The following is a 16,232-nucleotide window of genomic DNA, read 5'->3' as shown; positions in this document are numbered from 1 at the left end:
TGATGGTCTGTGACCGACATCGTGCGCTCACAGCCATCGCAATTCTTAAATCCTGGCATCCTATCAGGCACAATAGAGAAAAAAGACAATCGAAAAACTTGGTCAAAGACCGGAGTACTGCTCTTCAGATCTGCGTCCACTGGCGCGGAAAAAAGAAGAACTGACGTCAGCGCGCGGAGGCGGCGTCTATGTACTCCAGCGACGTCATCACGGCGCACGACGCCGACGACGGACGCGGAGCCGCAGGGGACGCCTGCAGACGACGCCTACCGACGCGCAGGGGTACTGCTACGCAAAAGTTTCCGGATCCAGACTGACGCCTGGGGATATTCTAAGGTAAGGAATCTAACACTAACGTGTTTCTTTCAGATAGATGGGTTGGTCGGTAAGGAATTTGCAGCTAGATCTCGTCTCTATCAGGTTAGGAATTACTGAAGGCAAGTAACTTGTTCATCTAATATAGACTTCCAACCGCAGATACTTTATCTTTTGAATAGATAATAAAGCAATGCCATCCCTGGAGGAGGGTCTGCAAACTAATTTAAAATGAAAAAATCCTGCAGGACAGAATGGGCAACATGCCCATCCCTATGGACCTGACTGCCCAGGCAGTAGTGTTTGGTAAATGTGTGCAGAGATGCCGACGTTGCTGTGCTGCAGATGTCCAAGACCAGAACTCAGCATTATAATGCAGTGGTCGCAGCTTAAGCTCTGGTGGAATAAGTCTAAAAGCCTTCAGGAAGCTGCTTCTTGGCCGGTGCATAGCAGATTTTGATGCAGAGTACGACCAATCTGGAGATGGTCTGCTTCTGCACTGCCCACCCTTCTTTTCACAAACATACCCAACGAAAAGTTGGTCGTCCACCCGGAACTCTTGTGTGCGGTCCAAGTAGAACACTTTTTTTGGGTCCAGATGGTAGATATGCTCCTCTTCTTTAGAGGGATATGGGGGAGCATAAAAGGAAGGCAATGTGATAGATTGCCCTTCTTGAAAAGGGGTGACTACTTTTTGTAGAAGGAAGTCCCTTGTGTGTAGCATCACTTTGTCTGGATATACTGAGTGCTAAGACGGTTTACATAAGGCCTGCAGCTCACTTACTCTCCTGGCAGACAAAATTGCCACAAGGAAGGCGGTTTTCAAAATGATAAGCCAATTGCGTAGAGGCTCGAAAGGAGCACACAACAAAAAAGTCAAAACAAAATTAAGGTCCCGCTGAGGAATACTGAATGGCAAAGGAGGGAAGAGATGAGTAAGACCCTTAAGAAACCTATGTACAATAGGGGACTTGAATGAAGAGGGTTGCTCAGGCAAAGGTTAAAAGCCAGAAATGGCAGATAGATAGTCCCTAATGGTGTCCAGAGAAGAGCTCCGCTGGGCAAGAGAAATAACAAAAAGTAGAAACTCATAGAGGAGGGCGGAAGGGGAATCAACGGGAGGCGTACACCTCTTGTTGGAGGGACACCTACCTGCCAAGATATTACAGAGTTTAAGAGCAATATCAAAAGCTGTCAAATGTCGGTGCTCAATCTCCAAGCAAGAAGGCGGAGAGTGGACAGGTTTGGGTGGAGAACCCTTTCCTGAAGCAGCGACAAAAGAGCTGATCAGAGGATTAGTGGCCATGTTCAGTAGTTTGGGATACCAGATTCTCCACGCCGAGCCTGGAGCCAGAAGGATGACTTGGGCTTGGTCATTCATGATCTTCTTGAGAACTCTGGGAAAGAGTTGTATCGCGGAAAGGCGTAGAGAAGGCTTGAGCTACACTCCAGATAAAAAGTCTCCCCGAGCGAGTGCCGCCTTGGAAACTCCAGGATAAAACTGCTGACATTGTGCATTCTTGGCAGAGGTGAACACATTTGCACAAGGCTCTCCCCCCTGCTGAAAGAGACCTTGTGCCACCTCCGGATGGAGATGCCATTCGTGATCTGCTATCATCGTTAGCTGAGTTTTTCTGCCATGGCATTAAGGGAGCCTGCCATGTGTTGAACCACCAGGAATATGCCCTGCTGTTCCACACATGTCCAGAGTCAGGGCTTCCTGACAAAGGGTCCACAACCTCACCCGCCCTGTTTGTTGCAGTATCACATGGTGGTGGTGTTGTCTGTGAAGACTTGTACCAGCCTCCCGTGGATGGAGGGCAGAACAGCTTTCCATGCCAGGCGGATTGCTTGGACCACCAGTAGCTTGAGGTGGAGTCCGGCTTCCGCCTGAGACCAGAGTCCTCTGATCTCCAACTCGCTCAGATAGCTTCCCCATCCCAGGAGTGAAGCATCTGTCACTACTGTAAGTTCTGACTTGGGAAGGGAGAGGGGTCTGCCTCTGACCCAATCGTGGTTTGTTAGCCACCACTGCACATTGTTCGAAGTTCCCTCCAAGATCTGGACCAGGTCGGAGAAATTCCCTGGAAGGTGTTCCCACTGGAACTTCAGGTCCCACTGCAGAGCCCGGATATGCCATCTGGCATGTGTCACCACCAGGATGCAGGAGGCCATGAGGATCAGTCAGTCTCACCAAAACCCAGGATGGAGGCTGAAATATCAGTATCCTAGGCTGAATATCCTGGACTCGCCACTCGAGAGGATAATCCCTAAACTGCACTGTGTCTAGAACAGCTCCAATGAAAGGAAGCGTGTGAGAGGGAGTCCGGTGTGACTTCGGAACATAGATAGTGAACCCAAGGGAATCCAAAAGGTTTGTTTTAGTCTGGAGGTGGAAAAAGACAGCCTAGGGTGAGCCCATCTTCAGCAGCCAGTCATCAAGTTAGGGGTAGACTGCCAACCGTGACATCTGCAGATGAGCTGCAACCACAGCCATCACCTTGGTGAACACCTGAGAGGCGCTGATATGGTCAAAAGGAAGCACAGTGAACTGATAGTGCTTGGGCCTATCACAAACCGCAGATAATGCCGGTGGGCAGGCATGACAGGAATATGAGAACAAGTGAATCGCAAGTCCAACACTACCATCCAGTCTACTGGGTGCAGTACAGACAAGACCTGAGCCAACATGAACATTTTGAATTTCTCCTTTTTGAGGAATAGAATGAGGGTTGGAGAATGACAATAGGATGAAGTCCCTTGTCCTTTTTGGGAACCAGAAAGTAGCAGGCATAACAACCACAGCCTACTTCTGGCATCTGAACCTCTCTATGGCTCCCTTAGCCAAGAGAGCCATACTTCCTCATGGAGAACAGACAGATGATCCTCAGTCAGCTGATCCTGAGATGGTAGCATGAGGGAAGGGGCAGTCTCGGAGGGGAGGGAGTAGCTCCCTCAGACACTCGGAAAAACCCTCCTGTCCTATGCTATGGATTGCCAGCAGAGCAGGTGATGGCGAATCTTGCCACCTACTGGGTGCCCATGGTGTCAAAGGGGCAGACTAGGAGTGTTTGGAGGCAGCTGCAGCAAGGGGAGTGGTGGACTGACCAGCCTGCTGGCCATTTGATCCACGAGGTCTATGGGTATCACGCCCTCTGCCACACAAAGGCTGGAGAGTCTGCGTGGTGCAATGCCAGAGCGGGAATTGGCGCAGCTGAAAGCCCCTTCCATAGCCGCGAAAGGAAGATTGAGGTGGACGTGGGGCTGCAGATAAGTTTAAGGACCTGGCCTTAGCATGTGAATCCTTAATGTGCTCAAGTACCAAATCTGCCTGGTCTCCGAAGAGATGCGTGCCATCAAAGGGCATGCCCATATAGAAAGCTTGGACATCCCCTGAAAAGCACCTAAGGGCCACCATGATGGAAACCACACTGCCTAGTAAGTCGGTTGTGTCAAGTACTCATCGAACAGTGAACCTTACTAATTCTATCCAGTCCCAGACAGCTTAAGAGAGAAAAGCACAAGCCTCCTCCAGGACCTGTGGCAGACATTGCGCAACCTGATCCCACAAAGTTTGGGAATACCAACCCAAAAGGCATGCACTGTTCAGGGACCGCAGTGCTAGGCTTCTTAAAAGAGTGCAGCCTCTTGGATTCCCTATCCATTAGGGAAAGTGCATTGGGAGGTGGAGGCTTGGAGGAGTTGGGTGTTGGTGAGGAAGTTTGGGTCCCGGGTGAGGGGTGATGGGCAATCATAATATTCAGCCCCTGGGGCCCCAATGGGGGCTGGAGTAGCTGGGGCCGGAACTGCATTCACAGAAGCAAATGGGGACCCTTTTGGCCCCACTGAGCCTGAAGGCGCGTCAACAGGCCACTCATCTATGAGGTGCATGGCCTCACAGAACTCTCAATTGGGCAGGGGTGGCTACGGCCTTTGGGAAGGTGCAGAATCAGCCCAGGCGCAGGTTCTGGGGACCGAGGCCTAGAACGCCGAGGCTTGCTTGTTGGCCGACGGATGAGGAGAAGTAGAAGAACTCTTTGAATTCCTGCTCTACTTTTTGTACCTACTACCTAGTGTATCAAGGACTTTGAATGGGATGAGGAGGACTTTGGGTTCCTCGAACGATCCTGGAACCTCCCCTCGACTGGGATCTCGACTTCCGCAGAGTCGCATGCTGGGCAACTAGCAGCTTTCTCCCTCAAAGCCTTCGGAGCCATGGCCCAGCATTTGGAATATGACTTGATGTCATGGTCGCGCTCCAGGCACCACAGAGAAACGAAGGGTGGATCCGTCACAGACATTGACCGGTGACAGGTGGCATAGGATTTAAGACCTGATTGTACAAAGGCATTCCTCAAAACACCAGGAGGTAACCTCAAAAAACGCTGACAAAATGTAAAAAAAGCCTATCAAAAACTGAAAGCGGGGTAGCTCTTCTCAAAATCAGTGCTGGCTGACGTGGAAAAGAACGGGCGTCAGCGTGCCTAGGTTGCACCTATATAGGTGCTGCAACGTCACTTCAGGTGTGGATGATGCCAATGTGTAACGCAGAGCCGATCAATGCCACCTACCACCTACCAAGGGTACTGATCACAAAAAATCTTCCAGATTCAGTCTGATGCATAGGGAAATTCAAAAGGTAAGGAATCTGTGCCTAGAAGTCTCTATCAGATAAGTTGGACATGTCCTGGTAATAAAAAACTACTAAATTAGGTTTTCACTATTGCAAGACCTACCTCTCCCAAGGATAACATTGGGTTACCTTATTACACTTAATAAGTGATCACGTTTGATTGGAAGTCTGGGTCACTTACAAACGATTCCTGCTCTCATCACGGCCGGGTTCAGCTCCGCCGCAGCGCCGCAGCACCAGCAGCAAAAGGCCGGGCCTTGCTCCGCCTGTTTCCCGGCCGGGCTTGGCTCCGCCGGGCCCCTCCCACCACCAGTGACACCCTCAGCAGCGCCAGGAGGCGCATAGAGGCAGCGCCAGGGCCGAGTCCTGTTGGGGGTCACTTACAAACTGTTGCTGCTCTCTTCACGGCCGGGCTCAGTTCCGCCGCAGCACCAGCAGCAGCAAAGGGCCGGGCCTTGCTCCACCTGTTTCCCGGCCGGGCTTGGCTCCGCCGGGCCCCTCCCACCACCAGTGACGCCCTCAGCAGCGCCAGGAGGCGCATAAAGGCAGCACCAGTCCCTCGTCCCGCGGAACGTGCGCGCGGGCACGCGCAGTAGGGGGCGGGGCCACCCCCCTAACAACAACTTAACCGCGAACAATGGTTAAGCGCAAGAAAACACCTACTTGTGAGGATGAGGGGAAAAATGCTAAAATGCCTAGACATTCTAAGTCCATCTTATCATATCTTTCCCCAGCAGTGGGGGCCCTCACTAAAGAAATCGCTACAGCTGAACAAGAACTAGGTTTGGCATTGCCCGAGGTAGCGGAGCCCCCTACTCCCGAACTGTTTTCCACCAGCCCAGCGGGTTCAACGATAGTGGCCCCTCCACACCCATACCTTTGGACCCCGTGGTAATCATTAATAACAATCCCGCCCCATAACTACTACAGCAGCCAAGCCCAGTACCCCAACTGAGCCTTCGCAGCCATGCCAACAGGCAGCCCAATCGCAAAAGAGGGCCAGAGGGAAAAAAAACAAAGCAATGGTACCGGCCATCAAACAAACTGAGCCCCTGGGGGACCAACTGGAGGCGCTCTTTGTTGCTAGAATCGAGCCATTGCTAGTGGGGATTGCTAAAGACATTGTTGACACACTAAACTCATGGTTGTCCAACCTCCTCAAAAAATGTGCCCAGCTGGACAAAATCCACCAGGGGTATTTTGCTTCAAACCCGTGGAGCACCAGGGGGGCCAGATCCATGTGCCACAGTCCCACCCCAGATGGGAGAGGGAACAGTTCCAGGGCAGCTTCACCATGCTATTATACCTGCAAGCCAGGTGGGTTCAACACCTATTGTCCCCCCACGTGTGCCACCACCCACGTTTCCGCATAGGAAACCAAAACCAAGCAAGTACAACTTGAACCTACCCCCGGCTGCTGCCCCTTTGGTGGCAGTGTTTATAGGAGTACCACCGCTGGAAGAGGGTGAATATGAATCCACTAGGAATCTTCTACAAAAAGCAAGAACTTGGTGTGCTGATTCTTCTAGCGGGCAGAATCCCGGAGACTCGATCATTTTTGCAAGGAGAGTGGGGTGGGTTGGGAAAAGACCTAAAACCACCAAGGGGGACTGTGTGGTCATAAATTTCAACAGGCCTAATCTGGCAGATAATCTTTTTTGGGACGGTTCTGTTATAACTTTTGATGATCATATGAGACCTGTACCACTGGGGTTCTTTTACCCCCCCTTGAGGAGATCCTATGTTGGATACCGTCACAACACCATGAGCTCAAATAGGACCTCACGGCCAAGGGCAGGTTTCGTGGCAGGCGCTACCATGGGTTCCCCTCAACGCCTCGCCCAAAGCTCAGAACCTATATCACAGCCACTACCAGTTCAAGGGGAGTGTGAGGCACCATCAGTTAGCGGGATACCTACGAACAACCGGTTTGCCCCATTGTCAGGCATGGAGGGCCCGGAGAGTATGGAGGGTTTGGAGGAGGTCGATTGACCACTAGCTCAAGGGCGACCACCACAAATTGGACCCGGTGAGCGGGGGGAAGAACACGACTTGCAAACTTGCTAGCTGGAATGTGGCAGGTATTAAAAGCAAGGTAACAAATGAGGACTGGGTGGGAGTGGTTCGCGGATACGAAGTTATCGCTATGCAGGAGACTTGGGATACAGCGGATAGTTTTTACATGGATGGTTTCACAAGCTTCGTTAGAGCAGCATCCCCAAGTAGCTCAGGTAGAGCCAGGGGTGGGCTGATAACACTTTTTTCTCTGAAACTTAAAGGCTCGTTGAAACTGGTTAACAATCCCTTCCCAAACCTGTTGAGTCAAAAGGGTAGTTCCCCCCCTCAATGAGCACCTTTTATATTAATTGTTACAATTTAATGTATACGGATTCTAGCATAAACAGCAATGCCAGCTTAGATGCTTTTTTAGTTTGTCAGCCAAAATACATCTTACTCATGAAATCATTCTTTTAGGAGATTTTAATATTCATCCATGTAATGGCCCATGAGGCTGAACGAACAGGGCAGATCCCGCAGGGCCAGTAGGGCCACATTTTGAGCACTCAACTGAGGGGGCAGAGTTAGAAGACCTAGTGGCTCATCACAACCTGTACGAACCCAACTCATCCGAAGCACCATGGCACCATTAGACTCCATACCTATAAAGGCACTACCCCTGGGTCCACCATTGATTACATGTTTATGACCCCAGGGATCCTGAATAGGGTAATGTCATACAACACGCTGGTGTCTGTACATAGTGATCACAACCCAGTAGTAGTGGAGGTAGCCTGGGGGCTGTACATGGGCCCTATGCCCCATCCACAAGAGGCACATATTTCTGTATGCCCAATCGATCAGGGGAGAAGGCTCAAGTGGGCCAAAGTAGTGCCTAATAATTTTCACTCCGAACTCCTACCAAAAATTAGTGGCCATCTAGAGGTCTGTCAAAACACCTCATCTCCGGCTAGTGAAATTAAAGGGGCTTTTGAAGCAATCTGCAACCAAATTGTGACAGATCTGACGGTCAGCACGAGACGGGGAACCAGCAAACCCCACCACTGGTTCGATGCAAACTGCTCCAAGGCCCATAGACTGCTGATGCTTGCCCTAAAGCAACCTACAAGGGACACAAGTAATATAGCGCTCCTAAGGAAACAGTACAAGACGGCCATCAAATTAAGAAAAGACACGATTAAGTCAACGGCCTGGGATAACCTTTTGAATGTAGACATCCTAAGGGACAGCAAAGAATTTTGGAATGTAATAAACCAGCCCTTTTTCACGGACACACCCAATTCAATCATGGATTGTGTGATTCCGGATGAAAAATGGATCAGCCATTTTAGCTCGGTATATGGTGGCGAGAGCACGGACAGTACCCCCAATCCACTCACCGACCCAGAGCCCTACGCCCTGAGTTTTAACATAGGTGAAGTGGAAAAAGCCATCCACGAAACCTCAAAGAACAAAGCACCAGGCCCTGACGGAGTACCTGGTGACTTGTACAAATCTTCCCCTGGCACCTGGGCAGGCGTTCTGACCAATGTATTTAACGCGGCCACAAGTAGCTATTATCCATCTTCCTGGGCAACTTCCATCATCGTCCCGATATTTAAGAAAGGCAACCGGGACGACCCAGCCTGTTAAGGCCCATATCGCTCCTGGACTCTGCAGTTAAAATCTTAGGCAGAGTCCTGTTAACCAAGCTGAGGGAGAGCATAGAGAAAAATCGTGGGCTAGCCGAAATACAATATGGCTTCAGGGAAAAGAGGGGCACAGTGGAACAGTGCTCCAATTTACACCTTCTGATCGCCAAGTACACGGTCGCCAAGGAGGGGTCCTTATTTCTAGCATTTATGGACTTCTCCTCGGCTTTCGACTTGGTGAACAGAACAAAGCTCTGGGCAATGTTATTGGAGATTGGGATAGACGAGGCCTTGGTTAGATTCATGGCCTCGCTACATCAGGATCTTTCGGCTAAGGTCAGGGTCACCAGGGAGGGAAGATGTAGTGCCAAATTTGACTCTAGGCGTGGAGTAAGGCAGGGATGCATACTAGCTCCCCTCCTGTTTACCATATACATCAACGGACTGGGGAAGTGCCTAGAGAAGACTGGGGGTGACGTTCCGCATGTAGGAGTATCTAAGATCCCAGCACTCCTATACGCGGACGACGCGGTCCTCATTGCTCGCACTGGTATCACTCTGCAGAGCTTGCTTGACGCATTCGCTACCTTCATGGACCATCTGGACATGAAGGGCAATGTGGGCAAGTCGCATACAATGGTAGTAGGAGTTCATAGGCGCAAAAGCACCTTTAAAACCTTCAGGTATAAGGGTCTGGAGGTTTCCAGAACTACAGTTTTTCCCTATCTAGGGGTGCTCTTTGACGAAAGGGAGACTTGGGGCCCACAGGTTAGAGCAAAAAGCCTATCGGTGGCCAGGTCATCAGCCGCCTTTATGGCCTTTTCTAAAAGACTTGGCGCTTGGCCAATGGAGGCCCTATTGAAGGTTTATAGCTCGAAATGCGTTTCAATAGCCATGTACGGTGCGCCAATTTGGGGTTATGCACAACTTGATTCTATTCAGAGAGCAGAGAACAGGTTTTTACGCTCATTACTATCAGTCCCCCCATCTACCCCAACCTATTTAATTCATTCTGAGGTGGGTCTGGATTATATAATCAACAGGATAAACCTGGCCCCATTGATTTACTGGCTAAAGACATGGCTCAATAAAGAAGTCACCCTGAATCACTATTATGGAGGACGTCATGTCACTGGAACACCACAAAAAGATTCCTTGGTTGGACTACCTGAGGAGGTCATTTCATCGGTTAGGAAGATTGGAACTATTTAAAACACCTAAAAGAATTACAAACAAGGATATAGTTTCGATCAAAAGGCAATTTTTGTCCCTGGCAAGATCCAGCCGAGAGGAAATAGAACTGCAGAAGCCCTCGGTTAGGACTCATTATCAAACAAAATGTTCCCCCTCCATGGAACTTTACCTTACAATAGTGACAAGACCATTTCATAGGTTCCTCCTGACTAAATTCAGACTAAATCTGATCCCTCACCTACTGGGAAATTATCCATCATGGGCCAAGCCAGAGTCAGCCCCCTTGTGCTCTTGTGACAACCATTCATTACAGGATACCACGCACTTCGTCCTGTTTTGCACACTGTTCTCAGTGCCCCGAAGGCAATATTTGCTTCCTATTTTAAGGGAGGCAAGCTTCAGACAAGTTAAACCGGCACTTCTATACTTACAATCAATGAGTACTGTTCGTATAATCTTTTGCATGGGAAGTTGTTTGACCACAGCAGCGCGCATTAAAATCAAACATGTACCTGTTGCGAGCCTATAATGACCCCCTTTCATTGTAGACTTAATTGCTCATTTGCACTGTGCATGCTGTTGCGGATATTTTTAGCTTTTTAAATATGTATACTGTCTTTTATAAGGTTGCATTGTAAAGCCTCGGTCTTGCATTTTAATCTCTTTTTAACATGATGTACCTATTGTATCTGTAAATGCAATCATGAATTTTTGTATGAAATGTCTTTTTATGATTTTATCAAAATCGAATAAAAGTATTCTGACTGACTGACTGATTGGAAGCTGGTGTGGAGGTTATGTTTGATATCTGAGCAATTGAAATTTAAAACCATCTTATGGTAAAGTCGGATTTTAAATCCCAATACTGAAATTGCCACTTTCAGAAAGTTGGCCTTTTCTTGTCCTAACCACTTGATGCCTCCAGCCTGTTCCTGGATCACATACACGGGTATAGTTGGCAGCTGAACTTTGTGTATACCTACCAGACAGAATCACAATAGAGGGTCTGGCTATAGACAAGATGGGCAATCCTGGATAAATGAGGGGGAGGAGCGGTCACTGACCACACTTGCATTTCGAAGACACTGACTAGCCCAGCTGAAAGGACTACACACTAGCCTATTGTGCCCCCAGAAAGACTGGGCCAAGGGCAGGAAATTCCAGACACCTCTGTAAGGGAAAACTCCAGAACCTTCAAAGTGGGAACCTGGTATTAAACTCTCCGACCCACTTTTCAGAACACTCCTGGCCCAGTGGATACGCCCTAATGAGGACGCCCAGCTGCTTCAGACCAGCAATACTTGCTGGCCCTGCTCACTTCATTCCAGGATGACTGACTCCAAGGGACAGCTGCCTGACGCCTCTATTGAGCCACTTGGACAAAACAAACTCCAGAGGCCTCCGTGAAACTGTCAAGCTAATCTGCTGCACCGGACATGCAACTGGACCTTCCTGAGCCCTGCTGGCCTCTGCTGGTGAAAGCTCCTGATCCCAAAGTGGTAACCCCAGCCTCATCAGAATAAACACAGAGTGACGCAAAGCCTCGCTGCACAGCTACCAGCCTCATCGGAACTGAGGCAGAGCAATATAAAGTCCTGCAAAGCATAACTAGAACATATGCCGGAGGACATGCAGACTGCACACCAAGGACATAACGTATCGTCCTCAGCTGGCTAATATTGGTCCTGTGTCCTGACTTTGCTCCCTCGCGTCGGCCTGAACATGTGACTTTGCTCTGGTCCAGCGCCACCAGATACCCCCAGTTGGCGCTTTGTGCATTTTGGCACTAATTTTATGGAAATCTTTATAATTGCATATTTTCAGGTCTGTTGATTGGATTTTTGTTGTTTTGGTGTCAAATAATTTATTAAAATGCATTCTATTTTTCTAAATTGGTGTGGGATTTTTCTCGTGTTGTTACTCTATTACAGTTTGAGTGCTGCACAAATACTTTACACATTGCCTCTAAGTTAAGCATAATTGCTTTTGCCTTAAGTTGCCAAAGGGTTACGCATAGGTTAATTGAATGATTGTGGTTCACCCTAACCAGAAATGTGGCTGTTGCTTGAGCAGGGTTTCACCCCTCAACCAACAACCTAATTTCTCACACAGATAATCTGCAAAGCATGCCATAACATATAGAAAAATATTTTAGAAAAATTAAAAGTGGACCAAAGTAAAGAACTACCCACCTTCTGCTCTGATAACTGGACAGGCTTCTGGAGTTCTCCAGACAAAGACAAATTCACAATTCTCCTGCTGCAGAAATACTGGTGAGCTCTAAGAGAAAATAAAGATTTAGTCAATTTGAAGATCCCAAACAAAACTTTGAAGAAAAGAAAGAGAAGTGATATATAGAAATTATTCATATAAATAAAACCAATATTACGCTTTTGCAATAGTATTTCTTTTTACAATACCAATACATAAAACACATTTCTTTACATTCCGATCACTCAACAGCCTTTACTTAGATTGTTCATAGATAATGTTACAAAAAAGGTATACAAATATGTAACAATTACTCCGATTAGATTCTCAGTATACCAGAATATACACAATAATTAATCTAGTAAAACAAATTACGTAATATAGCTGAAGTGGACTCACATAGCAACGTTACATTTTTATGAATATTTTCACAATAGTAATCTAACCTAAGTCTTTCTAAATGATTAATATCCATCTTAAAATCTAAAAATGAAACAGATTCCAATAAACAAACTTGTGCACAAATATACACTTATACCTAACGTACTATAAGTGAAAAGTTCAATAAGAGGTTCTGGTATACTGTTGTACATGGATAGCAAATCCAGAGGAATAATAGTGGAAGTCCTAGTGTGAGTAGCTATTTCCAACATACGGCAATACAGATTTTCCATATTTTATTGTAGAGTGGAAATCAATTTTTGAACTGGTTGGTTATTCTCTCCATATTATCCAGGTTATGAATCTCAGTGTTAAAATCTTCGTTTTTTACAATCCTTGATGACTTCCAGTGTCACAGAATGAGTCTTTTCCCAGTAGCTAGTGCTTTTTTGACCCAAAGCTTTTAATCTAGATATCTTGGACTAACAAGTGCAACTGCATTTTCTTTGCAGGGCTTGCATTGCCAAGTAGTATTTATTTCCCACTCTCACTCACATTGCTGAATTGATAAATGTATTTATAGAGAACTACATTACACTGTAAGGAATAAAAATGTGAAAGTACTATTGAAGTAGAGCTCCGAAGGGTACTAGAAATGGGAACAAAAGTAGACAGTATGTATCATTTGCACCACAGTAAATGGATAGGATTAAAAACGAATTCTTGCTAGGGAGAAATATGAAGACATATATAAAGGAGGCCACCAAAATCATATAAAAAAAGATTTTCATGTAAACAAAATATAAAAATGCAGGTGCATTAAGTTGTCATCTGCAATGTCTAAAAAGAATAAAAAGAACATAAGCGAAGATCTCACACCCTGTGACATTGTCAAACACACCACAGTTAACAAAAGGCATCATTCATGTTTGGCAGACTGTTAATTAAGGTAGTCATTGAAAACAATTAAATCTTAATGTTTTTCCATAAATAAAGATGTGCCACCGTTTCATCATATGTGTGCTATTTTTGTTTGATCTGTTTATTGAAATGTTATGCATTAATATTACAGTAGCAGGACACAGTAAAGCACAGAATAATCGCTATCCAGTTGGGGAATGGGGTTGGACAATGCAGTAATACAGTGTGACATAATTATCAGTGCACATCTCACAGAGATCTGTCTGCGTCATTCGAAGGCAATTTGAGACAGCGGTTCAACATTGGAATTTTATAAGGTATTTGCAGGGGCTTTGAAAGGGTTTTTGACCAAACTGTTCCGGGAAAACCAGGAAGGGCTTCCCCAGCAAGATTGCTAGTCAATGGCTAAAATAGTGGTGTTTCTAAAGAAAAACAAACCCCCTATGGAGCTAGGTTCATACCGTCCCATCACGCTTATTAACAGTGATTCAAAGATCTATGCTAAAATCTTGCCCACCCGTGGTAGGCACAGGACACTAGACTGTGCGCTGCGACTAGCAGTCATAGTTAGGCAGGCTGCTATGGCGCGGATGGTGGGTCATAGATGTAGGGCACACAATGGCGCAGTGATTCATTGCAAGTGTTCCAGGCGGTGGGGTACATTGTTTAGAGTTGTATATTTGTTTTTATTTACTTACTCATAGTTTAAATCTGTAGGCAAAGATAACATGCTAAGTTCCCACAATTGGAGCCTGTAAACGTTGTTGCTGGAAATGTGGAAATGCGGAAAATCACAAGTGTATTAGTTGTTCACACATAGATTCAATCTGTATGGTGACACACCCTGGTGTAAATGTACTGTATACAGTGGTTATCGTACCAATAATAATAAAAACAAAGTTAGACAAAAAAAAATAATCTGGCCCGGCCGTCTATCAACAGTTATTAACCGACTTACATCTCCGGTGCAGCATGGTTTCATCCCTGGCAGGGGTACCACTGACCACATTCGGCGGGTAATCGCTCTCTTTGATGCAGCTTATGTTTCTCAAGACCACACTGCTCTTATCCTGTTGGACGCCGAAAAGGCATTTGATGAAGTCTCCTGGCATTTTATTTGGACTGTAATATCCTACAAGGGAATCGGCCATGGGTTTATTAATGCGGTACAAGCCCTCCATCATCGGCCTAGAGCCAAGATCTCTCTTATGGGAGGTAACTCTTATGAGCTGGTCATTGAACAGGGTACCAAGCAAGGGTGTCCCTGCTCCCCCTTGCTATTTGCACTCTATATTGACCCCTTGATCATGGCAAATCCATCGTAATTGTGCAATCAAGCCGATCAAGCTTCCAGGGGAGAGACGAAGGTCTTGGCATATGCAGATGATTTGGCTATCGCTACATCTGCACCTAGTGGGAATCTCAGAGATTGAAAAGGAGGCTAAGAGATTCAGCCAGTTCTCAGGGTACCTATTAAACAGGATAAAACGCAAGTTATTACCAACAAAGAGGAACTCCTTCGGGATGAGCGGGTTACTAAAGAGGCAACCTACCTCGGAGTAATTATCAGCTCCAATGTTGGAAATATTGTGGAGGCCAACCTTACTCCTTTGATTCAGAAGGCCAACCTGGATTTTTGAAGATGGAACAATACGACGCTTTCTCGTATTGGAAGGAGTAATCTAATAAAAATTATCTTTCGAGCCTTTCCTCTGGAGATCGGCAACAACTGGTTTCAAATCCTTGATGGGATGTTGACTAGATTCTTCTGGGCATATGCAAATCCTCAGTGCGTGCTTAGATTTATGACTTTCACCAAAGATCATGGAAGATTATCAATCCCTAACCTCAAATTGTATTATTGGGCCGTGGGACTGCAGCAGCTGGCAACCCTCCTAAGGAAAGTGGGTGTTCCTCCTGGACAAGATGAGTCTACTCTCTCCATGTAGGAGTTTCTTATAGGGAATAAGGCGAGAGACTGTATTTCGCAGCAAACCAATTTCAGTTACTAAAAAAAAAGTCAGCTTCAAACTTCTTACTGAGGCCTTTCGTATTTGGGAAAAATTAGTACAAATGCTGGTTTTGGGAGATGTAATTACTATACCCCAATACTGGATAACTCACTGTTACCTGATATCTTTCATAATGTGTATATGAGTAGATGGGCACTACATGGGATCTGTACTCTGAGATTTTTTTTGTTTAATTATTTAAGTCTTTTGAGATGATGTGTCGAGAATTTAGGCTTCTCCACAGGGACTTTATCAAATATCTACAAATCAGGTATTTCTTTTTAATGGAAGAAAGGGGGTGGGACTGGGGGCTTCAACAAGAGATTGTTTAATTGATTTCCACTGATGAAACCCGGATAAGGGCCATGTATAGTTTTTTTTAAATAACACAATGCAGGACGATATGTCCAAACATTGTCAGAACTGAGTGGGCAAGATCAACGGCCAAACGAGTGACCTGGCAAGGTCACTGATGGATGCCCAGATGTTTCTTATTTCTGCCAGACTACAGGCCCAGCATTTTAAGACTTATTTTAACCTTTATATAACACCCTGGAAGATAGCTAGATGGGAGTCACCTCTGGGATGAGCTGTCCCAGGTGTAGGGAATATGGTGCAAATCTTGTCCACTTGTTGGCAACATGTCCTGCGTTAGATGGTCTCAAATCTGGGATCAATGATTTTCTTGTTAATATATTAGGGATAAATGTCACTCTGTCTCCTAGGTGGATACTTTTAGGGGTCCATGATGAATTAGTCTTATCCAATTTTGAACCTTTCCTGTGTATAACGATGGATGTCAATCGGATCTGTTTGACTCTTGCTTGGCTTGACCCTTCCCCCCGTGTTCCATCAGTGGTTTTCATGCCTAATTTCCATTTATCACCTAGAAGGAATATGCTACTTACCAGTATG

The 16,232-nt window shown here is 46.4% G+C and overlaps 1 protein-coding gene across 1 annotated transcript in view; it reads right to left on the bottom strand.

Moving 5' to 3' along the window:
* The window catches only part of IGF2R (insulin like growth factor 2 receptor), a 1,757,136-nt gene that overhangs the window by 975,054 nt on the left and 765,850 nt on the right, over nt 1-16,232 (bottom strand). Inside the window, exon 26 of the mRNA XM_086927157.1 lies at nt 11,985-12,072. Within this exon, the coding sequence (XP_086783283.1) occupies nt 11,985-12,072 (88 nt within the window). The remainder of the gene's footprint in view (nt 1-11,984; nt 12,073-16,232) is intronic.

This window comes from Lissotriton vulgaris, chromosome 6, assembly GCF_964263255.1.
Source record: "Lissotriton vulgaris chromosome 6, aLisVul1.2, whole genome shotgun sequence".
NCBI lineage: Eukaryota > Metazoa > Chordata > Amphibia > Caudata > Salamandridae > Lissotriton > Lissotriton vulgaris.
This window is presented reverse-complemented; position numbering and strand designations above follow the sequence as displayed.